This window comes from Andrographis paniculata, unplaced genomic scaffold (assembly GCF_009805555.1).
Source record: "Andrographis paniculata isolate CXL003 unplaced genomic scaffold, ASM980555v1 Contig30END, whole genome shotgun sequence".
NCBI lineage: Eukaryota > Viridiplantae > Streptophyta > Magnoliopsida > Lamiales > Acanthaceae > Andrographis > Andrographis paniculata.
In genome coordinates, this window is record NW_026137563.1 from 3,065,544 (window position 1) to 3,082,039 (window position 16,496).

At 33.5% G+C, this 16,496-nt stretch overlaps 2 protein-coding genes across 6 annotated transcripts; one reads left to right on the top strand and one right to left on the bottom strand.

The window, feature by feature from the left end:
• Window positions 1-746: 746 nt before the first annotated feature.
• On the bottom strand, window positions 747-8,472 carry LOC127246452 (scarecrow-like protein 1). Of its 3 annotated transcripts, none has more exons than XM_051267850.1 (6): window positions 8,026-8,472; window positions 5,840-7,581; window positions 3,393-3,459; window positions 3,186-3,283; window positions 2,591-2,670; window positions 747-1,069 (listed from the first exon to the last, which is right to left on the bottom strand). In XM_051267850.1, exons 2-6 carry the CDS (start codon window positions 7,492-7,494, stop codon window positions 858-860), a joined length of 2,112 nt encoding a protein of 703 aa, XP_051123807.1. In that variant the 5' UTR covers window positions 7,495-7,581; window positions 8,026-8,472; the 3' UTR covers window positions 747-857. The 3 variants fall into 3 exon arrangements, with proteins under 3 accessions (XP_051123807.1, XP_051123806.1, XP_051123808.1); XM_051267849.1 differs by having other exon boundaries at window positions 2,591-2,688; XM_051267851.1 differs by lacking the exon at window positions 2,591-2,670 and having other exon boundaries at window positions 968-1,069; window positions 8,026-8,470.
• A 5,712-nt stretch (window positions 8,473-14,184) lies between these two features.
• On the top strand, window positions 14,185-16,487 carry LOC127246810 (transcription factor MYB54-like). Of its 3 annotated transcripts, none has more exons than XM_051268391.1 (3): window positions 14,185-14,402; window positions 14,681-14,932; window positions 15,307-16,487. In XM_051268391.1, exons 2-3 carry the CDS (start codon window positions 14,758-14,760, stop codon window positions 16,047-16,049), a joined length of 918 nt encoding a protein of 305 aa, XP_051124348.1. In that variant the 5' UTR covers window positions 14,185-14,402; window positions 14,681-14,757; the 3' UTR covers window positions 16,050-16,487. The 3 variants fall into 3 exon arrangements, with proteins under 3 accessions (XP_051124348.1, XP_051124349.1, XP_051124347.1); XM_051268392.1 differs by having other exon boundaries at window positions 14,689-14,932; XM_051268390.1 differs by lacking the exon at window positions 14,185-14,402 and having other exon boundaries at window positions 14,409-14,932.
• Window positions 16,488-16,496: the final 9 nt, after the last annotated feature.

Sequence of the window (16,496 nt, forward strand, 5' to 3'; positions counted from 1 at the left end):
TGATCTACACTACATGCAATACAAACAAAATTTGAAAGAAATAGGATTTTAGGACATGAATTAAGAAAGCACTATCAGAGGCTGGAGCTTCTAATTTAAGTAGTTAATGATGCATTAAGTTCCCATTAGAAGATTGCTAGAGCTGTCATGGCAAAGAAATACAAATCCAAAATGTAACAATACATCACTAAAAGGCCAAATCAATTCTTAAGATGTACGAGCAAGAAGATTTGGAATATGTCTTCAATAAGTAAACAAAGTCCCATTTTTGGGAGCAAATGCCTAATTGGAAGCTTTTCCAAGAATGCATGTTAACAAAAGTAGAGCATGAATGCATGTTTATGGTCAGTGTTTGAATGGAAAAACATCTACATGTATTCTTTTACCATAACTGATATAGATCAAAGGCACAGCATTTTTCTCAAAATATTCAGCAGGGTAAATAATGGCACTCAAACGACAAAATTAACTCTTTATGGGACTTGGACAGGCAAAGGCATATCCTTTAGCTTGCATTTGGCAAATAATATAGGCAACTGTCAGGAATCAGGGTGAATAAAGATGAACTTAACCAAAAATTGTTCCCAGAAGTGCAAAACCCAATTAAGCTGTAAAATTAAAGGTAGAAATGGAATTAGGTAAATGAAAACACATTATTTACGTGGAAAACTCAAATTGGAAAAACCAAGAACGATAGAAGCAGAAAATTATAGAACAAACTATGAATTGCAAGCATAATCACAGCTCTCACACTTGACCCCTTACCTCAAGAAAGAGAAAATTGTTAAAAAAGGATCCTAATTACATCATTCTGAATTTCTAACATTGTATATAAATATGTATCATAACAAAAATGGTTATATAAGGGAGAAAAAAAATGCAGTCAAAGCAGGCACAAAGATCACAAATCGAAAGTGAGAGAGCATTGATGAGAATCTCAGTGTTGGAGCTGGTGAAGTTCCTTCTAACAAGACACAATATGTTAGCCAAGCCTGCGAGTGCTTCTTGAACCACAAACTACTTTTACAAGGTTGGAGCCCATCTTGACAGCAAGAAATTTCAGACAACTCTGGCGATTAAAGGGTAGTGGTAAGAAAACTAAAACTTGGGAAGGTGATACTAAAAGTAAGAATGGGGAAGATATAATTTTAAACACATTAACCTATCTTAAAACATGAGTACATTAAGCTCCACTGTAGGTTCAGTAATAGTCAGTTCAACTATCACCTTTGAAAAAGTGGAGAAGAAATATATAGCACAATTGAATTTAAACTCCTAAGCTTGAAAGACAATCCAAACTGATAATGATCTATTTTAGATGAAATATGAGGGTTGAATAGAGTATCGAGCTTCATAAGTTTCCGCCTGGACACATTTTCAACAATTACAAGTATAGTATTTATTTAGAAGGAAAACATAACAAAGCCAATGTCCTTTATTTTGAATAATGCATTTGCAGATAAATATGGACTATGTAATAGCACAAGAAAAAAAGGCAATTAACTCAAGCAACAAAATGCGCAATGGAGAACTTAGAACATAATTATCAACATGAAAGCAGACATGAGGTGTTATATTCAATTGACATTAAAATGATCATATTCACATAAAACAATCGTGGACGGATGAGAAGGCACGATTTATGTTGTAATGAACGGCCTAAAGAAAAATGGATCATTTGACAAGAAAAATAATAGGATGTTATTTCCTTGCTTAGATACTTAATGCAATTAACGAAACATTTCATCATGTAGTGTCTTTGTATGTGTTCTCAATATTGTTTTCGCACTATATAATTTCTAGTTAAATATTTTTCCCTAAAAGACAACACATTTAAGACTTATTTTCCATTGAAAACATCATAATCAAACCTATTTTCCATTTAGAACATTACATCCAACATCGATTTTTCCTTCCAAATCCAAAATACCTCGAAACATTCAAAATACAAACAAACACACCCTAGAATCAGAATAACAACAATTTCGTCAATTTAGAACTGACACTGTTGGTTACTGCAGTTATTATAACCCGATTAAAGATATAGAAAAAAGCATTCAAAGTTAAGAAGGCGTGAATATCAATGAAACGTGAAAGGTGAGTCGGTCAGTAATTCAAACAGCACATTCTTGTCATGAGATAGTAAAAGCAACTGCAACGAATACCAGCATGTTAGGTGGGAGGTTGAAGAGAAAGGCGGACAAAGTTGGCAGTCTGGCAGAACAATTACATAATTTGAGAGGGAGAATATGAACAAATGCGTGAATGCCAATGCATAATACATGTGTTGAAACCTCCGCTCTTATCTCTACCCTTTATAACTCATACCCTCGACTGACTTGAGAATAGTGAAACAGCTTAGCACATAATTCCTGAGGAAACCTCTACCGGATATCAAGATGAGGAAATGGCTACTTGTAGGTAAAGAATCAGATGCTATTCGAGGTCTCAAATCCCTGAAGGAGAAAGAGCTGAAAGAGGCAAGCATCTGAGATCACAACTATTAACTTGTGTTCTACTACTTAATTTGCTTCTGATGATATTGTTGTATTTGGTTTCAGGAGGTTGTTATGGCTGCTGAGGTACTTACCCGGTTGGCCTTGGATACTTCCTTCAATCCTAACATGATCCAGGGCTACAACAAGGAAGAGACAAGTAGCAAGGAAGAGTCTGCAGAGTCCGGAACAACTGTGGCATGAGACAAGAAAATATCTAGACAAGGTGTCACCTCACAGTTTGCACATGTATGCTACAATAATGAAAACATGTAGCAAACTGCTTCTGAAGAAACTTCTTGAATTAAATGACCAAATTTTCAGTGAATTTACTTGCGAGTTTTTTAGATATTACCTTGGGGTTGTCTCATTTCAAATGCAACACAACACTTAAAAACATGATATGATGGTTTAACAACTGACAGTATACAGATGAATTCCAAGTCAATTCGACTGTTGAAGTAGAGAGAGACTTATTTTACTTCACAAATAAATGCACCAGAAATCTCTACTTGAGCAGCTAAGAGCAAGCGATAAACATAGTTAGTTTCAAGGATTTAATAATCATTAATATATCAGCTTTGAGGAGGCACAGAAAGGCTTAGAAGAAGAATAAAAAAGGCTTGGACAAATTTTAGTATTCTAACAGATGCATGATCGGAAATAATATTGAAATGACCTTCAACTCACTCTGCCGAAATTTCAAAGTAGAAGGGTACTGGGCGCAGGAGTCCAGCCAAACAATATGGATTCATCACACTGCAACTGAATAGAAGTAGCAAGCCAACCTACATGAAACAATAAAGGAACATATCCATCCAATTACTGTCCAAAGAAAAAAGAAGAAGAAAAAAAAGAATAACATAAGGTGAAATCAAATTTTATCAAAGCACTGACCAGTTTCATGCCTCTCTTTTTTACCCTGCAAGAATCAATAGACAAACTTTCACAGGCCTCATGAAATCTGCAGATCAGATAGACACTTCAAATGGATAGAGGAAAATGAAACAAAACTAAAATAGGAGAGAATGAATAGCTAATGAAGGTACATTTCAATGCATGGCTCAAATCTTTTACTAGCTCTTCTCCCGTAAAGTACAATCCCCTTGAGCATATTCAACATTGTGAAACAAGTATATAATGTCCTTACAAGACTGCTCTGATTCTTGTTGTTCATTGATTTGAAAATGCAGGAAGTGATGCTTCAAAGGGAAAACTTTCACACTTCATCTTCTTAATAATAAGCTGACAGAAGAAGCAGGGTTCAAAATTTTGTAATTATCATTAGTTCATTACATCAACAGCATACTAAGATCCAACCTTCAAGAGAAAACGCCATGAGGCTTGCACATGGAGGAAGCTTGAATGACCCAAATTTAAGCAGACAAACTTTGGCATAAATGACTCAATGACGCTACGCCCTTAATTTCTTATCCTATCTTTTTTCATTCTGGTGCATTGTCCTAGTGTTCTAGTTTAATTAGAACTTTTTACAATACCAGACGCCATTGCAGACTTAAAGAATGTATGATTCTCTTGTAACTAAGACCATCAACAAGAAAAGAAAATTATTTTATGATGCCCATGCTTCCCAAATTGATGGCTGAAGCATGGGCCTACTAATGCAAAGTTTCCAGCATAACACACTTCGAAGATCATTATCTACCGACACGCTGACATTATTTAGAATAATATTCTGTGTCATTAACCTTCCATTCTTGCTTCATCAGAACTACATGCTAGATATTCTCAAATCAATATAGGAGCGTGGAAATGTCTAATACAAATTAGACAAGTCACATTGATACTTCTATCTTGTTAGCTGTTGGTCTCTGAAAATTATAATGAAAATACCTTTCTGTCAAAAAAAATTTTAAAGTGCCTCTTCGCCAAAAGTTGTGAAAATCTTCACCAAAGGTCACATAGCTTTTCTGAAGAGATTCTTTGAACTTATAAATAGCATAAATCATTGTAAGATTAGATAGAAGAACATCCAAAAATGTTACAACTTTTGTTTCTTTGAAGTTTACATTTTAGCTCCGTATTAACCTATACAAAGGACATTTTATCTAAAAACATTATTCATATCTTAATAGTACGAAGACAGTTGTACATGACCATGAATTGGCTACAAAAAAAGCTATTTTTCAGAAAAGCCACAAAATACGCATTAGGCATTGGCAATTATGAGGTTGAACAGTTTGACTTGAACAAAAAGTTACAAATGCTTTCAATAATTCTTGGCCAGTGCATGTAGATGGATAGCTTCAGACATCTTTGAAAGTAAGAAGATGGTTACACATCACTTTCTATTGAGCATAAAAATGTTTCACAATTGAACACCAAAATTAGCATTCATTATTCCAATTCTTCCCAGTTGGTTAATAGAAAGACACTTTCATAACTTTAATAATTGATGGCCAGTTTCTGCATAAATTCCTTATAACTCCACATTTGGTGTGTGATTGGCACCTTGAATTGCATTTGCGGGGTATATATGCTAGGTTCGAGTAACATACAAATTTGTTATCACGTAAAAATCCAGACTTTGCATCTGGTAAAACATTAATCAACTCCTCAAGAGAAAGGAAAAACTAAAATTTTTGAAGGGATCTAAAACAATATATAAAATCTAAATAAAAGTGATTGCATCAAAAACTATAGATATTAAAATGTAACATACAAAGACGCAGTAAATTGTAATATTTGGATGATAGACACAGAGGAACAGGCATTTTAAATCAACATTTTTCCTTGGCAGATGTTAACACTGGAAAAAAAACCCTAAACCGCAAACTCTGGCTATGTACAATGCCGCTGTTTCGTTATTCTTTCCCCCCGAATTTTACACAGCGACTAAACGCACTTAATTACAATGTGAACACTCATTAACATAGAATAAAGCGCGCGATTAACACTACACTACAGATCAGAGAACAACTAAACTACTTGCATATAAAAATGGAGATCACAAGAGACAGACTCACCCATTGTTAGACGAGACGACGTAGGAACTTAAAACCAAAGAATGCACCTAAATTCTAATTACAGGACACGACGTCGTCTTTTAGGAAATGACCAGAGTTTAATGGGCTTTACTGATTCACAAAGCGGGCCTGACCCCGGCCCATATTTCTCCACCTTAAAAACACCAGTCTGCTCACAACATAATCCTATAATATCAGCATACAAAAGGCAAACATCGATGCTACAGTTCACTGGACCGTTAACTTTAGTATTAGTATACAATAAGGTCTAGGAAGATCAAAGCATAGTGCAAACTACATATACGTGTATATATATATATAGAGATCAGAAGCTACAGCTAGAACTATCAGAATCACCTCCACGCAGAACTAACGATCAAGATTTTGTCTTCCCATCCAAAATGGAGGGCACCGATTTCATCTTTAACCTTGTAGCGATCAGAGTACTGTTTGATAAGCTTCTGGATTTCACTCCTCACGTTCCGACTGACGGGGCACGGCGTGAAGCCGGCCATCGTCATCCTCGCGCGCCATTTCCCGGAAACTTCGTAGCGTTCGATCCTCTCCTCTCCCTCGCAAGCGACGACGTTTATGATGTCCCGCGCCAGGCACTGTTTCTCCACGTTCATTCGGTCCTGACTGTCTCTTGCCAGAGTCGCGTCCAAGGATTCGAACACGGCAGAGTAGTAACTGTAGGCTTCAGCGAATCTCGGCAGGAAAGGGGTAGTGTTCGTGTTCATGTCCTGCTCGACAACAGTGACGAGCTTCGGTTTCAAACTTTTAACCATCCTGAGAAGCTGGTCCCGGAGGTTTACAGTAGTTACGCTCTCGTCGGGCATGTGGTGGAGCTGGAACGCGAAGTTGACTACCACAGCTTCCCCCGGTTGGCAGCCGAGCAACGATGGAGAAACAACGGCAGTTTCGGCAGGAACGGCGTGGAACTCAAACGAGAGGTGTAGATCTTTGGCGTGGAGCTCGAGCATCTGTCCGATCTTTTTCAAACCTCCGACGGAGCGCTGTACTGTTTCCGGGTCATCTACACCGGTTAATCTCACATTAGGTCGCTTGCCCTGAATTCTCGCCAACGATTGCAGCAGCGTATAATACTGACTTCCTTGGTTGATGTCGAAGTCTATGATATGAACCGTCGTTTCATCTTTGCACGCCTCCAATATCGCCCCGTTAGCTGCCATGAACCCGAACCTAAAGCAGGGACACACTTCGAACAGAACCTGCATTGCGGACAGCCGGTCCATCGATGGTGGCTCTTTGCATTTCAATGCTTTGTAAAGACCTCTTCCGGAGGTCGCGATTCGGGCTGCAAGTGCTTCCACCATATACGCTGCAATTCTTTCCGACGGTTCTCCCTGGATCGAGACCCTCTGCCGGAGCTCGTTTATCATCTCGGAAGCTGCGTCGAGATTTCCGTTGTGAATAGTAACAGCACATTTGTAAAGCAAGTCCTTGGGAGTTAACGCCGTGAACGATACCTCCTTGTTGCTGCTTATAGTACTAATGTTCGAATCCGAGGACGAAGATCCCTTCGGCGAATCATTCAGCAAAGCATAACACGTGGCGTCAGACCATTCTCCGTCGATTTCCATGCTCTGGTCGCTGCTATCATCGACTCCATTGTCGTCAAGGAGTACCTTTTCAAGTTCCCGGAGCTTTACCTTCACTCTATCTTCGTCATAACTCATAGAGTCTTGACTTTGGCTGTTCAAGTACTCTAACCCATAATTGAATTGACGAGCATCGTGTCTCGAGGAATTCAATGAGTTTTCAGTGTCTATAACATGGTACAAAGACTCGTGCGCGCCTTCATCTGAGGGGGAGTCGAAAAAATAGTTCAGATCATAACTTTCACTGCCGTATAACTCGCTTGTGTAAATGCTCCCGCGGCTGTCTGATCTAAAAATGGATGTCGCCAGCCCCGAGCTGTCGTTGCCATCCTTCCTCGTGAAAACCTCCCGATTTCCTAACAGAGCTGCTGCTGATCCAACTAAGGACATGGCTGGTTCACTTCAGACAAAAATGAGGAAACCTTGAATGGAAAACAACTGAGCCTGGATTTGATCTGATGCTCAAACTCAACAACACTGAAAACAGCACGAACACAGACATAATCAAGGAGTCAAAATCTCTTCGAAATATCGGAACATTGTCATCTAATTCAAACCTAAATCACCAGCCCAGACAAAATCAAGATAATTCATATAAATAAGAGTACTGATTTCTTGCAACAATTTAAAACATAAGAAATGAAACCTATGCCCAAAGTAACTTTTAAAAACGAAAGTTATCCACGTTCGAACAAAGAATAGAAAGCTAAGCAAAAAGATATCTTCCAAAAATCACTGAAGTCTCTTCCAATTCTTTGCACAATAACAATATCTATTAAGTAAGAACAAATTAGCAGTAGAATTTACAATAGCTTCTTCCGAACAATCTTGGAACGAGATAATTTCAATTTTCGCCCATCCATAAAAGATGCAAAACCCTAGAAATTAATAAATCAATCAATCCGATATACCATGACTTACCGTTCAGCTCAGAGAAGTGAAAGACAAGACGAATTCAAGAAGCGCCCACAGAGACGAAACCTGAAGGAGCAGAAGATTAATCCGCAAACCCTACGGCTGAAAAAAAGATTTATACGAACTTGAGGACTGGCTTCGAGAAAAAGGCACCAGAGATGAGTTTGACCAATGAAAAACAGCAAACAAAGCAAACCCACTAGCCTCTAATAAGATCTATGCCCTAATTTTTTAACCAAACATTAAATAATAATACAGAGGTTTGCCAGTTGGTTCGGTGAACGAGCAAAAATAGATAAATTAGGGTAATTAATACTATGAGGAAGAACAAAGCATGAAACTTTACAAGCAAAGAGTAGGCGAAAAAAACGAAATCTTGGTCGAACAGAAGTTCAAAGAAACAGAATATAAAACTCCGATCAAAGTTGCAAGACTTGGAACGCTCCAACTGAAATTTCCAAACATATATATAATAATAAAAAAGAAAACAAAAAAAAAAAAAAAAAAGGAAAAAAGTCTTCTGGAAGATCCAAGATAGCTAATGAGAACTTACTCCCACCAGGCCGCCGCCTCGTTCCCAAAAAATTCCAAACAACTAATAATAGTTATAATGATAAATTTCTAGCAAGGGTGTGTTTGTTTGAGCGATTAAATTTTAAATTTATTATATCACATCGTACAACTATTCAAATTTAAAATTTTTACTATTCAAATCTCAACTCAAAATCCAAACTCCAAAACAAAGGCACCCTAATATGTAAAATTACTGTATATAAACATAGCATTAGTTATTGTCTGTTTTTGCGTCAGACCATTCGATTAGGTTTTGTTTACGTAATATATTTTCATTGATACTATTTATTTTTTAAAAAAATATCAAATCGAATATATATATTTTTAAAATAAAATAAATAAAATATTAAATTTTTATTTTTTAAAAAGTTTTCAAAATTTCATAAAACTTAAAAACCTTAAACAAAGCTTTAATTTCTACTGAGATTGACGACATTTACAAAAGAATCATTTTGCTGCTTTTATCCTGACCGTCGATATCTAATCCAAAGTTTATGACTATGAGCTAAGCAGTAGCTTCGCCACCACTTCAAAAATTAAAACATAATATAATGATTATTATAAAATATATTATAAGTATAACCAATTGGCACTAAATTAATTTTTTAAATGCCACGTAGGATACAACCCCATTTAACATGACCTTACCATGCCCCAAAATGACGTCTTATCCACCAAATGTTCGTTGAAAATGAGCCTATATTATAAGGGTGCATTATCCATCTTATCTCTTGTTATTCGACTGACGTCAGCCCTGCGTGTTATCAACTTTTTAAAGGTATACTCCTTTGGTTAATTAAGTAGATATTAGATTTTGTTATTTTTTGTTGTTTAAGTATAAAATATATATATATATATTTTTATTATGAATAACTTTACTCTACATTATAAATATTTTTATATTTATATTTATTTATATTAATACCCACATATTAATTTTATATAATATAGAAGTAAATTTTACATATAAAAAATATCAATAACTATCGTGTAAATACAATATTTATTTTTCAAATAGACCAAAAGTATATATGGTTAGAGTTTCGTTGATTTGAAAAATCAATATTATGTATTCAAATAACAATAATTTTTAGTACGCATAACGTTGTGCTCTGGAAAATAAAAATATGTATTTTTTTTAAAAAATTAATAATCTAAATGAATATGTTTAGAGCTCTACATAGAAATAGTATGTTGTTCTATATCATATCTAAATATCAATTTAAAAAATCTATATAAAATTACCATTAGTCAATAGTTAAAAATATATATATATATTTTAATATAATATATATTATCTGAACTTTTAATCGATATTATTTAAATTTTTAAACGCTACTTTCTAAAAGTTTGAATAGTACTATCTAAAAAAATCATCACATTACTATTTTTTCAGCATTGTAATCGCACTGGATTTTTATAGAAATAAATAAATGGTGTGTTCGTTGTAGAATTTCAACAAAATTCTAGTATTCATCCAATTTTTTTCCCCCAAAAAATCAAATCAAAGATCTATTTTTCATTTTTTATATTATACTAAAAATTAATTTTATATTCAAAACATCACATCAACACCTATTTATATCACATCATACAACTATTCAAATTCAAAATTTTTACTATTCAAATCCAACTCAAAAGCCAAACCCCCAAACAAACACACCCAAAATGTATTGAATCAAAATCATGACTATTTATTAATAGTGGAAGAAATGTTTTCTACCAATAAAGTCCGGCGGGTCCCACCAAAAGACCTGATATACTTTTATTTCCGCGTGAATTTGACTTTTCAAAATCGCGTTATTTAGTAAATGACATCTTTGTCCTTATAGCAGACATCGAGCTCGAGGGTATTTAAGTCAGTTCACGCTAAACGGCAGGACACTCACACTCGTGGTACTAAAAAATAAAAGTGCATTAACGAAACGAACCTACCTGATTTTGTTTCAGCAAATAATTAAGAAATCTTAGAATAATAATAATAATAATAATAATAATAATAATAATAATAAAGCCGAAAGTATATATATTTATGCCTTTCAATTATATTTAATAATAATTTTATTTAAAAAAAAAAAAGAAAAGATTTTGAATTGGTCGTAAAGAGCTTTAGTGGGAGTGTCACGTTAAATGTGAAATGGATTCTTTGTGGGCATTATTATTACCATTTCATTACACGTTGAATTTTAGGTCTAATGATTTGTCGTGCACCAAATACATTTTAGGATCATATGCATAAATTATTTAGATCTATATATATATATATATAAATAATTAGTAAGTTAATAAAATATTAAGTTATTGCTTAAAGGTCACGTGTAATAATATTAATAATCACTGGTATGTGAATTGCCAACTTTTTTACATGCGTAACGATGAAAGAATTCGACATTGTTTTAAGACAATGGTGGGTTAGAAAATTTGGAGCGAGTCAACTACCAAACTTGTAAGCAAAGTGAGAATTGAATTTTGGGAGGACTGATGCAACAAGATATAATTCTTGTTTTTTGAAAATATTTAAATAATGTTATATGTAACTAAATGCTAAATTATGCACAAATATATAATATATTGTATGACTATATCTGATATGCTTAATTTAAAAATCCTTTTATGCACTACTTCTTATTAAGTAGCATCTCCAATTGATTTTTTTTTTTTTTTAAATCTTTATAAATGAAATAGGTACTAATTGTCTACAGTATGATCTTTCAATAAATATAAAATATATAATAGAAGACAATGGATTTGTTCTTTTATTTTTATACCATTAATAATAATAATTTTAATAAAAATATTTTTTCTTATAACTATTTAAAAATTAATAAAAATTATTTCACACAGAAAAATTACAATTCTCTGAAAGATAAGACATTATATTAAAAATAAATTATTTTTTATTTAAAATAATAATAATAATAATAATAATAAAAAAAGAGTTACAAACATAAATAACTTTTCTTCTAATTATAAAGGCTACTAGTGTAAATAAGCCTTTTGTAGAAATGTGGTCGGCCTTAAGTTTGAAGGCAATGGGCTAAGAGCCCAATATTGCCATGAAAGAAGCACCGGACTCCACTCCGGAGTAGTAAATTAAGAGTTAGTAGTATTCTTTTACTTTTTAAAAAATATATATTAAAAATAATACTATATATTGAATATCATGTTTTTTTTTAAAAAAAATTAAATATATATTATAATATTAAAAATCATGCCAATAAAAATTTATTTGGATGAACAAAATCAAAATTTATACTTTATTTCCAAAACTAATCATGTTTAAGGAATTAAGTGTGTGTGTGTTTGGTTGGTTTTTATTTGAGTTAAAAAAAAAAAAAAAAAAAACCTTAGAACCATTTTCTGTTCGGTCAATGTGTATATATATTTGAAGAAATTAATTATTGAAACCTAAAATTAATGGCATGCGTCATTATCAACTCCAAGAAAATCAAAGCCAAATTCTTTTCAAACAGATTAATTCCTCATATGGCAGCCAAATGTGAATAATGATTATTACTTGACAGTTTATACTATAATTATCATCAAATGTGATTCAATTTAGTCACAGGTGTTTTATAGAAAAAAAAAAAAACCAACTTTTTCATCCATCAATCAGTTAATTTAATTTAAAATAATTAATGGCTAAGAAGAATTACCCAATCAAAAAGTTAGGTAAATTGTCACATTCGTAAGTTCCACATTACATACTTCAACTTAGAAAAATCGAAAATAAAATGTTACTGTTAACAGAAAACGAGTGGCAGTCTCTCTAATTGATAGACACAAAAATGCCAACTAACTGTACTTAGACATGTATTAATTAGATCAATGAACAATCATAACAAAATAATAAATTATTTAAATGGGCAAAGATTAATTGGGGGTTGGTATTAACTAAATTTCAACAAGAAATGTCTATAACCAAACACACACAATGTATATACATATTCTTATGGGTTACTTCATTTTAAAAAATGTATATTAGTTCATTTTAATGGTGGATGGCACGTTATCAATTTTGTACAATGGATGATTTAGTTTTAAGACAATTATATATGATAGCACTTGTTAATTAATTAATTAAGTAGATCGGTATCTATTTTTTTCGAACCTAGATTAAATTAAATTAGTTGTAAACTTGGATCGTATGGTCGAAGGGGTCGGAGCTAGCCAGGCCTTATACAAATATATATATCGAGATCAATCGGGGCGAGTAAGTGAACATACAAACTAGTTAGGACATAATTGACTTTGTAAAACAAGAAAAGTGTCTAAATTTTGTGTAATAATGTTCAAAAACTATGGTGGAGGGGTTGGAATGGGAGTAGTCAAATTAAGTTTGTTTGTTACATGTTTATCAGAGTTGGTTGGCAAGTTGCTAATTAGGGTTTAATTTCTTGAAAATATTAAATATATAAATATATATATACATAGATATAAAGAAAGATATGTTATAGTTTTCATGAACAAAGACAAGCTGCATACATATATATATAGATGTATGTATGTATATTTATATTGTGTTTTTATCGATCATTGATTGAAAGCTCTTCCAAACCTTTTGATTCACATCAAAATCCTTCTTCTAACATACACACAAATGACACATGTTTGCTATAGGGTTTGGTGATCATGAATTTTTATTTTTATTTTATATTTTATGTATATATATATATATATATTTATGTAATGGTGGATAAATTAATCGAAACGGATGCATATATTGTAAATACATCACAGGTTGATGATTAGGGTTTCGGATACTGATTTAACACCCACCATTGGAGATGGCTTGTGAGCTCTGAAAACTGGTGATGGTAATGGATAAACTATATATATTAATTATTAACCCCTTCAATTAAAACTCTCTCTCTCTCTCTCTCTCTCTACATATATATATATATATATACATGAAAGGGTGAGTTGATTAATTAGTGATTAATTTCGTGGTGTGTGGAATAATCTGTCAGTTAAGAAATCTATTTTTTAAGGTTTCATCTTGTCTGAGTTTTCCTAATTTGACTTACCAGCTGCATGGAAAGTGGAAACTAACATTGCATGCATATTTAAGCTACCCCCGGTTTTAAGTTACATAAATTTAATTAATTATATATTTTTTCAACTCATTATTATTTCATCCATTATATATTCAGGTTGTTATATTAGAAAAAAAAAAAAACTAATTAAAATCTTTAATTAGTTGAATATTTCTTCATACCAGATAGCTTAGCTAGATCTGAATTGATAAGAAAATATGTTTAGCCTCACACTATTTTCTTGACAAAAATAGTATTTCTTGACAAAAGAATAATAATAAAAAAGAATATAATTATTTATTTATTTATCAATATGCTGTATATAGTTCTGGTTATCATCAATTAAATACACATACGAATCTACCAGCTTGATTTATAAACTTTGTATTTATATTAAAGACGATCGATTTACTTAATTAACCGTTACATACATACATGTATATATATATATATCTATATCTATATCCCATAATGTTGACACTTTTTTAGTTTTTTAGCAAGTGTATCTATATTTAAGTATGTGTATATTTGTTTCTTGCAAACACGGAAAGATCACCAAACATAGCCATATATATATCATTGAATAAGAAGCTTCCTCTCCTACCTGTGCTTTGAATCGGATCAAAATCTGTTTGATTATTATTCAGAGTACTAATTCTCTTTGACAGGGAACATTAATTAGGTTTTTGCAGCAGCAATCTCCCATACCATCGATCTCTTTACAGAAAAAAAAAAAAACAAAAAAAAAAGCAGTTCTCTTCAACTTGAGATAAGGTAAAGATCGAATACAATTTTTTTTTTTTTTTTTTTTCAATCCATTGATTATAGTAACTTTTGGGTTGCTCTCTTAATTGTTCCAAAATTTATGTTAGCAAATAGTCATCGTTTCATGTAGATATTTTCCGACATACAAAAGTATATTTGGGTCAAGATTATACACTTTTTTCTGTATTCATTAATCTCATGATGACGATGATGATGTGGCAACAAGTTAGTCTTTTACCCTAGCTACTCAGTCATGGTTAATTTAGATAATCAATTAATATATACAGCTGCTCAGGTTACTTTCTATTATTGCTGGAGGGTTTTCACCGGTGGCTCAATAATCTTCAAAGCTGGAATTAATGTGATGGATGAATCAAGATCATCCTCCGGTGGCGGGTCGAAGAATAATAGCAGCCCAAGAGGGACTTGCCCTCGAGGCCACTGGCGACCGGCCGAGGACGACAAACTCCGGCGACTTGTCCACCAATATGGCCCTCAAAATTGGAACTCCATTGCAGAAAAGCTTCAAGGAAGATCAGGTATGTATATATATATATATGTATGTATGTATGTATTCATTTGTGCTATTGCTTACTTTGTGTTCTCCAATCCCAATTATTATTAAACCATATATGTATTTATGTATAACTCTATAATAATTTGTCAAATTTTTAGATCAATTAGATGAGGTTGTGGTGTAACTAGGGTTTCGGGATTTATAATCCCATCAAGAAATAATTTTCAGTTTCCAACCTCTATAATTAATTACCATTAGAATGAAGTATTTACAACCCTATTTTCCCCAAATCCATAATTACAAATAAAATCCTGTAAAATTTCAATAATGTTATGATGGGCTATTACAGCCTGGAAATAATCGAAATTTGATGTATGTATGTACACATGATGTCAGGGAAGAGCTGCAGATTGAGATGGTTTAACCAACTTGACCCAAGAATCAACAGAAGGCCATTCTCAGAAGAAGAAGAAGAAAGGCTGCTGGCAGCCCACAGAATCCATGGCAACAAATGGGCACTGATTTCCAGGCTGTTCCCTGGCAGGACAGACAATGCTGTCAAGAATCATTGGCATGTCATAATGGCCAGGAGACAACGAGAAAAATCGAAACTTTCTTCAGCCAAGACACGAACCCATAATCTGCAACATAGTATTAGTGACACCAAATCCCAATCCCCAAACGGATATGCATTTCAATGGAATGAGACAACACTCAATGGCTCCAAAATCAGCTTCGACAATTCCCGAGTTTTCGATTTCCACAGCCACCATGAAAACAAGACCTTCGCCTTGTCCTTACCAGGCTGCCCCAATTACATCTTGTCATCAAACTACTCCCCCGACCAGTTTTTCCCCAGGAACAATCGACCACACAGCTCAACATCCTTAATCAGCTCAAAACATCAAAGAAAATTTTGGGTATTCAACAATTCCTGTGACGATTCGTTTGAAACCCTAAAATACGAGAATCCCTTGGATTGCTCAATCAACGGATCGGATTTGATGGCTGATGTTGGGGACAAGACATTGATTGTTGGGAAAACGATGACGACGAAGATAAAGACAAGTGCAGAGCAGCACGAGGAGAAATCACACGTTCCCTTCATTGATTTTCTTGGAGTGGGAATCTCTTCGTGATCGACCCATGCATCGTTTAGCAGAAATTAAAGTAATAGCAGCAAGTGGTGAGGAACATGTTTGGTGGCCATATTCCATCCATGGCTGATCGAGTACTGAAGTAAATTAGATTACAGCACAGCAGGTGATTGGTAACTATATTATGTGCAGAGACAGTAGTTTTTGCTTGGTTGCTTGCTTGCATGTAGCTGAAATAATTTCTTAGGACATATTCTGAAATCTGAATTTTAGTGCTCACACTTAAACATTATTATTCTTAGCTTTGCAATAGATTACAAGTCTGATTTAATTAATTAATTTATTTTTTTTTATAACGTAAGAACCCGGAATTGCAAGTACGCCGTGGATAAATTCTCGATTGATCCTAATACCCTGCAAACTAGTAAGTTCGATTAGGAGTTTATCCAAAACGCACTCGTCGAATAGAAGTTGCGGATTCCCACGTTA